At 55.8% G+C, this 14,174-nt stretch overlaps 1 protein-coding gene and 1 long non-coding RNA gene across 2 annotated transcripts; one reads left to right on the top strand and one right to left on the bottom strand.

Annotated features, from left to right (window-relative positions):
* Positions 1-633: 633 nt before the first annotated feature.
* Positions 634-12,955, top strand: TACR2 (tachykinin receptor 2). Its single transcript, NM_001012617.1, is given in 5 exon segments — positions 634-1,025; positions 5,438-5,632; positions 8,777-8,930; positions 10,184-10,380; positions 12,739-12,955. Coding segments are annotated over 5 exon segments (1,155 nt in total).
* On the bottom strand, positions 1,926-6,300 carry LOC102156415. Its single transcript, XR_005357919.1, has 3 exons — positions 5,774-6,300; positions 2,098-2,475; positions 1,926-1,969 (listed from the first exon to the last, which is right to left on the bottom strand). It is a non-coding gene; the product is annotated as an uncharacterized LOC102156415 (long non-coding RNA).
* Positions 12,956-14,174: the final 1,219 nt, after the last annotated feature.

Raw genomic sequence — 14,174 nt, 5'->3', positions numbered from 1 at the left:
AGGCCCTCGCCTGCCCTGCCTAGGGGAGCAGCAGGGAAGGCAGTGGCTCCAAGTGCTGGCAGTTGGCAGACTGGTGAGCATGTCCCAGACCACAGCCCAGCCTGCACCCCAAAGCCTGAACAGAGCCTGCTGTGCAGCTGACCCGTGGAACCCAAAGGCTGCCGCTGTGTGTTCATCTGATCCAGAAAGTTTCCCGAATGGGGGGACCTGGGTTTGAGTCCTGGCTTGTCACCAACTTACTGAGTGACCTGGGCTGGTCACATCCCCTCTTGGAATCTGTTCTTCCTTTCTGCAAAAAAGTGGTTGACTGATGATTTCCAAGGATGCTTCCTGCTGAAACTGTGTGTTGGATTCTAGATTTCCATGTGACATTTGGGAAGTCTGGCCAGGACATGGGAATCTGAAATGCGAACGGCTCTGGACCCGGCTGTCTGCTCAGCCCACTTCATCTTCACTTGAAACTTGGGAGTGATCCCCTCTGTGTCCTCCCGTGCCCAGCTCTGCACCTATTTCTCTCTCCCCTACGTACTCACGCACCCAAGAGGGTTTCTCTTCTATAGCATATCTGGACAGGGCACCGGTGCTCAGGAGGAGCGAGGAGTCAGGCCCCTGGTCCCAGACCCAGGAGCAGCCATGGGGGCCCATGCCATTGTGACTGACGCCAACATCTCGTCCAGCCTTGAGAACAACACCACAGGCATCACGGCCTTCTCCATGCCCGGCTGGCAGCTGGCACTGTGGGCCACCGCCTACCTGGTCCTGGTGTTGGTGGCCGTGACGGGCAATGCCACGGTCATCTGGATCATCCTGGCCCATCAAAGAATGCGCACAGTCACCAATTACTTCATCGTCAACCTGGCCCTGGCTGACCTCTGCATGGCCGCCTTCAACGCTGCCTTCAATTTCGTCTACGCCAGCCACAACATCTGGTACTTTGGCCGTGCCTTCTGTCATTTCCAGAACCTCTTCCCCATCACAGCCATGTTCGTCAGCATCTACTCCATGACCGCCATCGCCGCTGACAGGCAAGAGGGGGCGGTGGGGAAGCTATGGGAAACTGTCTCACTTGGTTGGGGCTCAGACAGGGCTGGTGACTTGCCTGCAGTCACACAGCAGGTTAAGGGTAGAACTTAGGGAACCGCCTCCCAACCGGATTGTGATCCAAAAGTATGCCTCCCGAAGGCAGGAGGCCGTGGAACCAAAGCGGGCAAAGTTGAGGTTAGACACAAGGAAGACCTTGGCACTAGATGGTTGTTCAAAGCTTTAGGGAGAGAACGACTGTGTTTAGGGACGTTCTGGAATGTTCTCTGGAGGTGATCCTTTGTGTGTGTGTGTGTGTGTGTGTGTGTGTGTGTGTGTGTGTCTTCCTTTTACTACAAGGAAATTGCTTAGATTTTTGTCTATTCTTAGATGTTTTGGAGGGAGACTTTAATATTGCATACAATTACCACGTAATTATAATGGGTCCAGTTATTTTCCCAATGCTGTTCTAAGGGGGCTGCAGGCTGTGACCTTCTGCTGATGGCTGCAGAGAGGGATGGAGGAGGGCTCTGTGGGGCCATTTGAAGCTGGTTGGGGAGGGCAGGGAAACGTTTGGACTCAGAAGGAGACTGTGTGACCCTAGAGGAGTATGGTTGAGCCAGAAAATGAAAAGGGACACTGAAAGTCATCAGGTGTGTGTGTGGGAGATGGGACACTCCCCGGGGACCCTCAGAAACACAGCCCCCGTGTCAGGATGGTTTAAGGAGGCATGATGCCCACTGGCCACACCCACCCCCCTACCCCCGGTCTCCATCCCCAACTACCTGCCCAGCAACACAGAGCAGCTGGCTTTTCTGCTCTGGGCAGTTTTTCTATAGAGTTTTCCAAGGATTTTGTTTAAGAAATGTATTTCTACTGGTCAAAAATGAAAAGTTCGAAAACCACTTGCGTAGGCCAAGCTTGATTTTTGTATCCGGGGCCCCTGAGCCTAGAAACAAGCAGGATTGATGGCAAGTCAGGGGCAGGACCAGGGGCCCAGAACCCAGGCCTCTCCACTCTCAGTAAGAGGCACATCCCTCACCACCCGATCACAATCTCCAGCCCTACCAGAAGCACCTTGGTCCCCCTGGACGTTTCTGCAAATCCACTAGCATTTCCTTTTCATTCACTCAACAAATATTTGAGTGTTCCCTCTGCTTCGGGCACTGGGGAATGTACACCAGCGGGAAAAATAGTCCTTGAAGTCAGGCTCCAAGGAACAACCATATCTGGGGCCGGGGAAGGCTGTATATGGACTGGAGAGGGCAGGTGGGAGCCAGGAGACGAGGCACGAGGCTGCTGAGTAATAATCCAGGTGAGAGACGATGGTGCTCAGAGATCCGGGCCAGAACAGTGAAAACTCATCTATTCATTTCTTCATTCCGATGTTCCGTGCCGGCAACGTACAGACGCTGCTCTGGGCATTGGGGAGAAAAACAGCCAAAGATGCCTGCCCTGGTGAGAATTTAAATAACAAACACATGAATAAACTGTACGTTGTATTTTGAGGTCACGGGTGCTGAGGGGCAAGGGGACCTGAGGTGCCCAGCTGTGTGTCAGGGTCGGGCGGGGGCAGGTTGTAGTAAGAGACCGGGTGTGGGGTGGACCCTCCTGCGGGGTGGGTTTTTGGAGGGTAGATGGAAGGAGGAGGGGAGAGAGAGAGTGAGCCGCATTAGCTCTGGGGAAGGAACATTCCAGGGAGCAGCAGGGCCCGCGGCAGGATCACCCCCGGTGTGCATGAGGAGCCCCAAGGAGGGCCGTCCTCCCGGAGACAGCGTGGAAAACCTCCGGGCTCACGGAGTCGGCACTCACCTTATGCCCCAAACACCCAGATGTGACCCCCTGCGCAGGCCAAGGATGCCCTACTGTCCTGGCCTTGTCTCAAGGTTCGGATCAATCCCAGAGAGAAATGGGTCATCCCAGACCAAAGCCACTTCTGGTGGATTTCAAGGAAACAAGTAGATGGGGCTACCCATGCTTTCAAACCCCAACCCCCTGCTGCCTGCAGGTGCTTCTCAAGCATCTCGAGCCAATCCCAAGAGCGCGATGACTTCAGTCCCACTTTACAGAAGAGGGAAAAGCTCGAGGGAGCCTTGGGTTGTTTGCTCAGGACTCTACTGGAAGGTAGTGAAGTCAGGACTCAACTTCCAATCAGTATGAATCCAAAGTCCCAGACCCGCCCCTCCACTGGCTAGTCACCTGCCTCCTCTGCGGGGAGGGGACACTGAGGAAATGGCCACCCCTCCTGTCCTGCTGACACACTCAGCTGGGGTCCAGGCTGCGAGGGGCAGAGCTGGCCCAGGGCCCAGCCACGGTCACAGAAGGGGGTCAGTGTCTCAGGGAGAGGAGGAAGGGGTCACCAATCATCTGGTGCAAACTCCAGGAACCTGTGACGGCAGACTGTGCACAGAAATCCCAGGGGCCGTGAGCTTCCCTGAGGGTGAAAAGTCACCCCAAAGGGAGGCAGCACCCCACGTTTTGCTGGGACTCCAGCCCCGATGGAAACCACAGACCCCTCTGCTGCGCAGAAATCTCAAAGGGACCGCCTGTAGCCATCGCTACTTAAGAACGACAGTGGGTTCCAGACCCGCCGCTAGATCTTGTTGTTTAGAGAGTTGATAAAGAAGTGTATTTCTATGTCCCAAACGTACATATTTTAAGATTTTATTTATTTGAGAAACAGAGACAGAGTGAGCAGGAGGGGGAGGGAGAAGGGATCTGAAGCCGACTCCACGCTGAGTGCAGAGCCCCACATGGAGCTCGATCTCACAACCGAGAGCAGGACCTAAGCCGAAACCAAGTCTGACCCTTCACCAGCTAGCCACCCAGACGCCCCTATTTTATATTTTGACAACTGTATTTGAGTATAACTGGTTGTCTTTGTAATCTTGTGTAATTTATTCATGCAAAAACCATATTCTGAGGAGGGCACGTGGGCTTCACCAGGTGGCCAACAGGCCCATGACGCAGGGAGCCCCAGCTCCAGGCCCATCCCCTCCCTCTTCCGAGGCAGCAACCTAAGCCCCAGGTCACACAGCACCGCACAGTAGAGGCAGTATAGGGGCAGAGGTGGGGCCCTGTGTCTTTGGTGGGTGGTGCTCTTTGGATCCTTTGGCCTTGGAAGCAGGCGGCTACCCCACTCTCTCCCTTCCCCAGCCCGGGCACTTCTCGGAGGCCTCAGCCCCACTAGGCTCCAGGACATGCCCACAGTGGCCTCAGAGGTTCTGGAAGCAGAGGGGAGATACATAACCTGGCTCAGAGCCAGTGCTACCTCTTCCAAGCTGGTTCCTCCACTTCTCCAAGCCCTAGTCTCTTGGTGCAGGAAATGGAGAGACCAACCCGTGCCTGAGACAGTCGATCACCAGGCACCGGGGTGCCAAACAGCAGCTCGAATCCCCACAGATTCCCCAGAGAGAGGCAGGAGCTGAGGAGACAAGCCTGCTTCTGGCTGACTTCTTGGAAGAGGTGGCCTTTCAGTTGGACTTTAATGAATCCAGAAGGGAAGAAAAAATTTTAGGCTAAGGGGGAAAAAATACCCCCACAGAGGGTCACACAGGTAGGGCCGTTCCTTGACCAGAGAGAGCCAGGGCAGGTGCGGGAAGCAGCGACACAGGGGGCTGGAAAGTGCGTTGGCCCTGCGCAGAGGGCCTTGAATGCTGAGTTTAAAGGTTTGGACCTGCTCCGTTTGATAATGTAACCACGGCCGTATGTGCCTATTTACTTTGAAATTAATTAAAATTTAAAATTCAGGGACCCTGGGTGGCTCAGTGGTTGAACGTCTGCCTTTGGCTCAGGTTGTGATCCCGGGATCGAGTCCCACATCGGGGTCCCCTCAGGGAGCCTGCTTCTCCCTCTGCCCGTGTCTCTGCCTCTCTGTGTGTGTTTCTCATAAATAAATACATAAAATCTTTTCAAAAAAATTTTTAAATTCAGTTCCTCAGTCAGATTAGCCACACTCCCAGTGTTTGTAGCTGTGTGTGGTTAGTGGCAACTGAACAGGACAGTACATAGAGTATTTCCACCACTGAAGAAAGCAAGTGGGCAGCACTGGTTTGGGCTTTGTCGGGGTGACTGTCAGGCTCTGCTAAGGCTTCTGAGCAGAAGAGAGACCGGCACGGGGCAGGGGGCTCGGCTGGGCTGAGCTACAGGCAAGTGTCCCGAGTGGACCACTCTCTTGTGACCATCTGAGAGCAAGTCCACCCTCAGAGGGAAGCAGTGAGGTGGGGCCTGGGCTGGGGTTTTGGCTGCTAGAGTGCTGTGTGGCTGTGGGAGAGTAACCAGCCCAGGTGGCTCTCTGCAGGTCCCCAGCAGCAGTGAGGGGTGGGGTGGGGGGTGATGGGGCTACAGGGGAGACACAGGGGACGGGGATGGCTCTGATGGGAGGCTGCCCAGCACTCACCCAGCCCTCTGCTCACAGGTACGTGGCCATCGTCCACCCCTTCCAGCCCCGGCTCTCTGCCCCAGGCACCAGAGCGGTGATTGCTGGCATCTGGCTGCTGGCCCTGGCCCTCGCCTTCCCCCAGTGCTTCTACTCCACCATCACCATGGACCAGGGCGCCACCAAGTGTGTGGTGGTGTGGCCTGAGGACAACGGCAGCAAGATGCTCCTTTTGTAAGGCCCTGGGGGGGGGGGGGGGCATGCACATGTGTGTGCGGGTGCATACCCCAGAGAATGTATGTGCGTGCACACGTGGGTGTGCACATGCGTCTGTGAGGGTGTTTGGGATTGTGTGAAAACAGAGTTGGCGCTTACCAAGAGTCAGGCTTTGCACCCTATGAGCCACGCATGCATGCTTCTTCCCATTCTTCGGATGAGGGAACCGGAGCGCTAGAAACTAAGCACTGTGCCCAAGGTGGCACAGCTGGCAGGTAGTGAGGCCACGGGCCGTCCTGCCCCACGCCCACCACGTCCCCGCCACCCCGCGGCTCAGACAAGGACTGTCCTCGTCCTCGGATGAGGATGTGAACGTGTGCCCGTGTGCACAGGGTGCTACCGTGCAGCTGCGAGCGCGGGTGTGAGCGCGGGGCCCGTTCGTGGAGGTGTGTGCGCGCAGGTGTGTCTGGGGGAGGGGCACTGGGCGCCCAGGCCACAGAGGGTCGCGGTCGCAGGCGGGGAGAAAGGGCAGGGCCGGGAGCCCGGGACGTTCGGCGGAGGCGTGGAGCCTGCCTGTCTCCTACTGCCGAGCCGGCGACCCGGGGGCAGTCCTCTTCCTTTCCCGGCCTCAGTGGGTCTAGCAGAGGCTGGAGACCTGCTTGAGGCTCGCGGCTGGCGCGGGCGGGAGGCCGGCTCCGCTCTGCGGGCTGCTCTCGGGCGGCGCCCGCGGGGGCCCGGCCAGGGCGGCGGCGGCAGAGGCGGGACCCGCAGCGTCAGCGCAGCCCCCCGCGCACCGCGGACCCCGTCCGCGCAGGTCAAGCAGGCGACAGCTGCGAGCAAGCCCGGAGGCGGCGGATTTGGCCCCGCCCAGGCCCGGCCGCCGCGGGGGCGCACGAGCAGGCGCTGAGCGCAGGCCCCGCCCCGCCCCGCCCCGCCCCGCCCCACGTGGCCTCCGTCGGGCCCCCGCCCCACGCAGGAGAGGGCCCCGCTGGGTGCCCCTCGGAGCCGGGGAAGACGCCTGAGAAGCCGGGTCCCGGGGACCGAGGGGTTTGCGGGGCGGGCCCTGCCTGCGGCCCCCGCCCTCCGTCCGTGCACCCCCGCTCTGCAGGCCCCGGGGCCCCCAGGCAGGTGTCGGGGGGCTATTCTGTGCCTGACCACTGGGGGGCAGTGTTTCTCCACCTTACTACAGGCCTCTGGCCCGAGAGGGGGACCCGTATTCACTCTGGGGACCCCGCCCGGGCTCTGTGGCGATGGGGAGTCCCAACCCCGATTCAGGCACCGAGGGGACACAGGGCAGATGTGCGCTCGGAAGGCGATGCTCCGGTGTTACCTAGAATTCTGCGAGGATCTGGGGAAAGCCTGGTTTTATGAGTGCAAATGTGTTCCTTGTTCTCGGTGGAGGAACTCCTGGGATTTAGATTGGGGGCTGCATCCTCACAGGCTCCCATCCTGGCTGTGCAGGCATCTGATGAGATTACAGGTGCCCTGTCCAGGAAAGTGCAAGTGAACCTCCCCACACCCCCAAAATCAAAATACGACAAAGCCCAGGCTCTGAGAGGAGGCAGTTCTGATTTTTGGCAGATTCCCGAAGCCGATCCCCAGGGCTCTTTGGTTTGGTGCTCCCTTCTGGGTAGGACCCGAGCCCAGAGTGAACTCCTATCCTGAAGCAGGTCCCAGGAAAGAATGAGGCAACAGCGAGAGAGAGGTCACTCCTACTTGGGAAGGATCTTAGATTACCTCCTCATTTTACAAATGGGGAAGCAGACCGAGGAAGAGGTCGCACTTTGAAGTTAGAGTCTGAACAAGAGCTCAGTTCTGATGTCACAGAGCTGGCCTTCGGTGGCAGGGAGATCGTTCGGGTGATTACATCTCTAGAGCTGTTTCCTAGGCCACAGGCCTCCTGAACCTCTCTGAGCCTGTTTCCCCCTCCAGACACTGAGGCAGGTAGCCCTGCTGATCCTCTAGCTCCATCTAGCTCAGACTCTCTGTGACCTTACAATGAAGGTAACATGAGAGGGGCCTGGCCTTCGCTGCTCCTCCCTGCCCTTACCTGCTCCACAGGGCATCTAGGAGTCCCCAAACCTTCACTTATGAGCATACTTGCCCAAAGGGCAAGTAAGCAGAATTCTAAAAACAGACTTTAGAGAAGATATTTGCCAAAGCCACCCACTCCTCTCCCTCTGGGTGGTGGCGCCTCTTGAAAAGGGGCCCAGCAAGGCTGGCACACAGGATGTGTGGGGCGGGGCCTTGGGAACACATCAGCCCTCCTAGAATAAGGTCACGTGGCAGGGCCATGGGTCTCAGGCCCCTCCACCACGTGCCCATATCTGGGCCTCGTCCAAGAGTTGCTGCAGCATCACTCAGAAACCAGAATGGACAGGACACCTCTCCTTTACACTTTCCACAAGGAAAAGAAACTGCTCAACACAGCCCTCCACAGGCATTAGATGAGAAATCGTCAGTGTGTTCTGGGCCACTTGCTCCAAGGTGGTGCGAGAGAAAGCCTGCTGACGTGAGCCATGCTCCCAACCCAGTGCTGATGGGCAGGAAGAGACAACCCGTATCACGTACAGTGTGGCACTGTCGCCACTGCCCCCTTCCCCGATAAGGGTGTCGGTGCAGGATGGAACCGTATCAACTCCAGAAAATCTACCTCTCCAGACGGACAGACGCAGCTATAGATTATATATATCATCTATCCAGTGTGTATGTGCAGAGACGTATCATATACACACAAATGACCCGGGAAGAAAATACTCTATATTGTTAATATTTGTGAGAATATAATAAGTAATTTTACTGCCTCCTTTGTATTAATGTATAATGGCATCTTAAAGGTTAAACGAATGTACTATTTGGTTAACTTTTTCATTCCTATTTATTTCCTTTTTTGGTAGCATTTGTCTATCACCCGGAGGAATGCAGAGATAAAGCTGGTGTCCGTCTTGCAGCAGGGGACGCCCTCTTTGGGCATATATGCTAGCCAATGTCGTTCTCTTTTTCCCTTTAAATTAAAACAAGGCTTTGGGAGGCGGCCCAAGGGGGTGGGGGAGGGCAGCCGGAGTTGGCTCAGGGGGCGCACGGGGTCAGGGGGACAGAGCGCGGGCGGATGCCCAAGTCGCTCCCGGCCGTCCGGTGCCCAGCCCTTGGCTCTCCCTCCAGGTACCACCTGGTGGTGATCGCCCTCATCTACGTGCTGCCTCTCTTGGTGATGCTCCTCGCCTACAGTGTCATCGGCCTCACTCTCTGGAGACGCGAGGTTCCCAGGCACCAGGTGCACGGCGCCAGCCTGCGCCACCTGCGAGCCAAGAAGAAGGTGGGCGCCGGGGGCGGGGGCGGGGCTCGGCGGGGGCGGGGCCGGACCGGACCCCGCCCCTAAGGGGGAGCTGTTGAGGATAAGATCCCCCTAACTTGCCCTTGTCCCAAGTCCCTGGCCAGAGTCTGAGTTCGTTGTTCCCAGGAGGATAGACTGGCCTTTGGCCAAATGCGAAGTTAAAGGAAATTACCCAGAATGTTACAAGAATCGGAGAATCCTAAAGCCCCATAGAATCTCAGAGATCTTAGAATGATAGATTCTCAAAATCTTAGACTTTTTGCATGATTGGAGTGTTGAATTTAAGAAGCCCCACAGAACAACGGGAGGCTCCTGCCTAGAATCACAAGAGAATTCTCAAATGCTGGAACTGCAGACCTCGGATGCGAGAGCGTGGAGACTGGTTTGGAATCCAGTTGTACCCAGTCTGCCTTGGATTTCCAACCCAAGTACCAGTGTCCCCTCCCCTCCCTGCCATTCAGAGCCACCCCAGGGTCCTGATGCAGCATTCTATGATTCAGACCTCCTCCACTCTCTCCCAATCAAAGCCTCTCTCTGCTGTGCCAGCTTCCTTCTAGGCATCCAGGGGAGGCAATGGTTAATCCTATCAGGTATCAGGTCAACATCTTGGCTTCACGTCTGCTATTGGGCACTTTCCATAGGGCCATTCCAGGAGGTAGTCAGATATGTGAAACCGTCTGAGTGTCCCTCATAAAGACCCGGTCTCCACTTGCCATCATTGGCTTGTCCTCCATTCCTCATGGGGTACTGGGCCATGCTCACGGGGGCCTGCAGAGACCAGGCCATGAGGGGGGAAGGTCAGGGAACTGGCTCCTGGGCCGATGCTGGGGTCCCCGACTAGATTCTCACTACTTATAAGTAGAAGGGCTATGGCAGACACAGATCCCAGGGAGAGGGGCACTGGAGAACCCATAGCTGGCATAGGGGACCTCCCCCAAGGCTGGGCTCGGGTCCTCCCCTCACCCACACTCCAGGGAGGGGAGCTGCTCTGAGGGAGGGGGTCTGAGACACCTGCTAGATGAGGTGGCCACTGAGCTGGGTTTCAAGGTGTTGAGGACTTGAAAGAGAGAACATCAGTGTGGGCAGAGGTGCGGGGCCCAGGAGTCAAGGCAGTGTATGCTCCGGGGGACTGAGGGCTTCCCAGGCTGGTGTGAGGGGAGCCCTGGTGCCACCCTGGGAGGATTGGGGTGTGGTGCTTCCAGTCTGAGGTGTGACCTGAGCCTCTCCCGGCCCAGTTTGTGAAGACCATGGTGCTGGTGGTGGTGACATTTGCCATCTGCTGGCTGCCCTACCACTTCTACTTCATCCTGGGCAGCTTCCAGGAGGACATCTACTACCACAAGTTCATCCAGCAGGTGTACTTGGCGCTCTTCTGGCTGGCCATGAGCTCCACAATGTACAATCCCATCATCTACTGCTGCCTCAACCACAGGTGAGCCATCAGTCCAGCCCCCCTCTCCTCAGCCCTCAGGGACCCATGGCCTGGCCCCATCTGGGCTCCCCTGTGTAGCTGAAGCCTGTGCGCCCCCCTCCCGCATGGGGTTGCTGGCCTCAGAGTGAGCCCCCAGCACAATCCTCACTGTGTCTGGGCCTGGCCTGAGCCCCACCTCCTCCTGAAAGCCTGGTCCCATTGCCCAGGCCATAGTTCTGTCTGTCTGCTCCTGCTCTCTCCTCAGGGGCTTCATCTGGGACAAGAAGAGAGAAGGCAGGGACAGAGATGGAGGGAAGTGAGAGAATTGTGATTTTTTTTTGAGTGTTTATTGGGTGCCAGAATCCTCCATTGTCTCCTGAGAGGTAAAAAGTAGATAATAGGAGGAAGAGAGACGCTATCCCCATTTTACAGATGAGGAAACTGAGCCTCAGAAAGGAAGATACCTCATCTTGTGCAGCAAGCAATGGAGCCAGGATTCCATGGATCCCCAAGGCCTATAACCTTGACCCCACATCACACCTTTCTCTTGATGCAGCTTCTAGGAGAACTTGGACACAGGACTGTCATGTCAGGGAGGGGCCCCTGGCCCTCCATGTCTGGGCATTGGTCACTCTCCTGGTGACACAGTCCCTGAGAGTCTGAACAAGTCTCCAGGCTCCACAGGCTAGGTTTCTGAAATAACTTTGGAATAATGCTCCTGGCGGGAGTCTTCATTCATTCAAAACATGTTCACGAGGGGCTCCGTGTGCCCTGCCCCAAGCACCTGGGATACCCCCCAGGTGCCACGATTTCTTGCCTCAGGGAGCTGACATTCTAGTGGGGAGACAGACGATAAGCAAGCGTGATGAGTAGATGAACCACACAGCGTATTAGGTGGTGCGTTTGATGGAAAAAAGGAAAACCAGAGCTGGGGATGGGAGGACAGGAAGTGCTAGATGAGGATTGAATGGGCCCTGCCACTGTGTGGGGAAGGGCTCTAAGCAGAGGGAACAGCCAAGGCAAGGGTCCTGCAGTCAAGGTAAGGCCTTGGGCCGGCACCCTGTCTGACATGAGGAGGCCAGCGGGGCTCTGAGTTGGGAGACATGTACTCTGACTTCCTTTTAAAAGAATCAGTCCAGCAGTGTGTTGGCCCTGGACCACAGGGGAGGGGCAAGCACAGAAGCAGGCGGGTGGGGAGGTTATGGCAAGGATCAAGGTGAGAGGTGGGGGGGGGGTGCGGTCAGACAGGGGTGAGAAGTGGTCAGAGTCTGGCTACTACTAAGGTAGAGCCAACAGGACCTGATGGAGGGGAGGTGGATGTAAGAGAAGGATGACTCACAGGTTCCAGGCCTGAGCAGCTGGAAGGATGGAGTTGTCAGTTGTCAGGAATGGAGAGGGGGATGGCCAAGGGGGGTGCGGTGGGGGCTGGGAGGGGGAGCCCCAGGGGGGACATTCTGAGTATGGGCAGAGGGGCAAAGGCCATGAAGCTCCCATGATAGAGGCATTTGTTGGGTCACACCATGGAATCCTGGAGAGCAACAAGGTGAAGAACCAAAGTCAGGCCTGTTTTGCAACACAGAACCTTGCGTCTCCTGGGGACAGTCCGGGGTCACCCAGGGTCCCCTTGATCTCTGCTCCTCTCCAACAGGCCAGTGTTCTCTCTCTGCCAGGCAATTTCCTCCACTGCCATCTGCTTCCCCTTCTGATTTACCTTTAGTGCAGCCATGGGGAAAGTTATTTTTTTTTTAATTTTCATTTATTTATGATAGTCACAGAGAGAGAGAGAGAGGCAGAGACACAGGCAGAGGGAGAAGCAGGCTCCATGCACCGGGAGCCCGATGTGGGATTTGATCCCGGGTCTCCAGGATCGCGCCCTGGGCCAAAGGCAGGCGCCAAACCACTGCGCCACCCAGGGATCCCGGGAGAGTTATTTTTTAAGAAAATATACCAAAATGTTGTAGCTCCCTGTACATGTTTTCTTGCAAAGCAGCCCCCTTGGGAGAGCATCCTTATTCCACCTAACACCACTGAAGCCCTAATTTCTTAAGACTCCACTGGAATACTCCTTTAGAAGCCAATTAACCAGTCAAATAAGAAAATGTGTTGTTTCTTTAAACTGTATTTGGTTTCTGTTTGTCTGTAATAACACATGGTCTACTTTGGCTTAATCACCCACTGCAATCACTAGATTTAGCCCCACATTCCTTCCAGGTGTTTCCAAAAATCAAACACACTCAGGAATGCATCTCTAACGAGACACCAAATAGTGACAGGCAATTAGGAATGAGAGGACGCGTCCTGGAGGTTGGGGGCAGCCACGCGGCAGTTCCCAAACTGTCCCCTTCACCCTTCCGCTCATGGTGACCCTCTGTCTCCTAGGTTTCGCTCTGGATTCCGGCTTGCTTTCCGTTGCTGCCCGTGGGTCACGCCAACTGAGGAGGATAAGATTGAGCTGACTCACACTCCATCCCTCTCTGCGAGGATCAACAGGTGCCACACTAAAGAGACTTTCTTCATGGCTGGGGAGACTGCCCTTTCTCCGGCTACCAATGGGCAGGCCAAGGGTCCCCAAGATGGGTTACCTGATGAACCCTGAAGCCCTGTGCCTGGTTGCTGCTGAGGCTTTGCACCCTTTGAGAAGCAGCCACTTGAGAGGTCCAGATCTGAAAGTTTGACCCATATGCCCCAGCCTTCACTATATCAGTGGAAAAACAAGATGGCTCCAGGAGCTCTGCAAGTAGATACTAACTCCGAGAGCGCCCAGCCACCCCTCCGGCCATGCTTCACAGCACCCAGGAAGAGTCCAAGAAGATAGTATGACCTAGCACTTCCCTAATCTGGGAGTTGCAAGCTCAGGTGCCTTTCTGGGGCATATAACTGAATGAGTGAATTGGATCCAGTATTTAAAAAAAAAAAAAAACTCCAAATGTGATCAAAGGCAACTGACTTCCAGCATTGGAGTAATGGGATGGTGGGAACTGGAGGGCATATGCCTCCAAATGAGACAGCAGCCCTGATCAGCTCTGGACAAATGTTGCCATGTGGCAATGGGAGCACACTGTTGCCACATCTTCTGAATCTTTTAAGACACACCAGGTATCCAGATTTGCAAGACTTCCAGACTTGTTAAATTTGGCTCACATTTTTATGAATATTGGCTAAACCAAACAAAACATACCTATGGACATAGGCACCCCCATCATGATACCGATTTATTCTTAGGCAAAAGACACAGGTAGGAAGCTTCTTATTTTGCAAAGCCCATCACCTATGAGTCGATCCCTGGCTTCTCTGCCTCAGCATCTGAACTCAGATCCAGGCCAGTGTAGATGGTGGTTAAAAGTCCAAAAGAGCCTCGGCTGTGTTGCCTCAGACAAGTCACTGTGACCCTCAGCCTCTTCTTCTCCCAGTGACAAAACTGCCCCACAAGGATGCTGCGAGGAAGACTGAAGGGAGGCCCATAAACTAGCATGCCGAACATATATGAAGTGCTTAATGAGCAGCAGGGATGATTTTTTATCACCACCAAGCTAGCCATGGATGCCTCCAGGAAGTGAGTGGCAGCTGGCACCCTTGCTCCAGCAGCAAGAAGCTGGCTGGCAGGGATTGCCAACCATCTCGACTCCCAGGGAGCTCCAGGCCTGGCCCGGTCCACTCCGAGGACACACTTTTCCCTGCTTGCCCACTCACCCTGCACACCCCACTGCCCTTCCAGAAGAACCACGTGACACTGTAAATGCAGAGCAAGAGTTTAATGCTGTGTTCCCCATGAAGACCCCTGTGCCATAGGCGCTGGCAGTGCCAAATAAAGGGAC

This window comes from Canis lupus, chromosome 4 (genome assembly GCF_011100685.1).
Source record: "Canis lupus familiaris isolate Mischka breed German Shepherd chromosome 4, alternate assembly UU_Cfam_GSD_1.0, whole genome shotgun sequence".
In the NCBI taxonomy this organism is placed as follows: Eukaryota; Metazoa; Chordata; class Mammalia; order Carnivora; family Canidae; genus Canis; species Canis lupus.
Note: the sequence above shows the minus strand (reverse complement) of the source record. Positions and strands in the feature narration are given on the sequence as shown.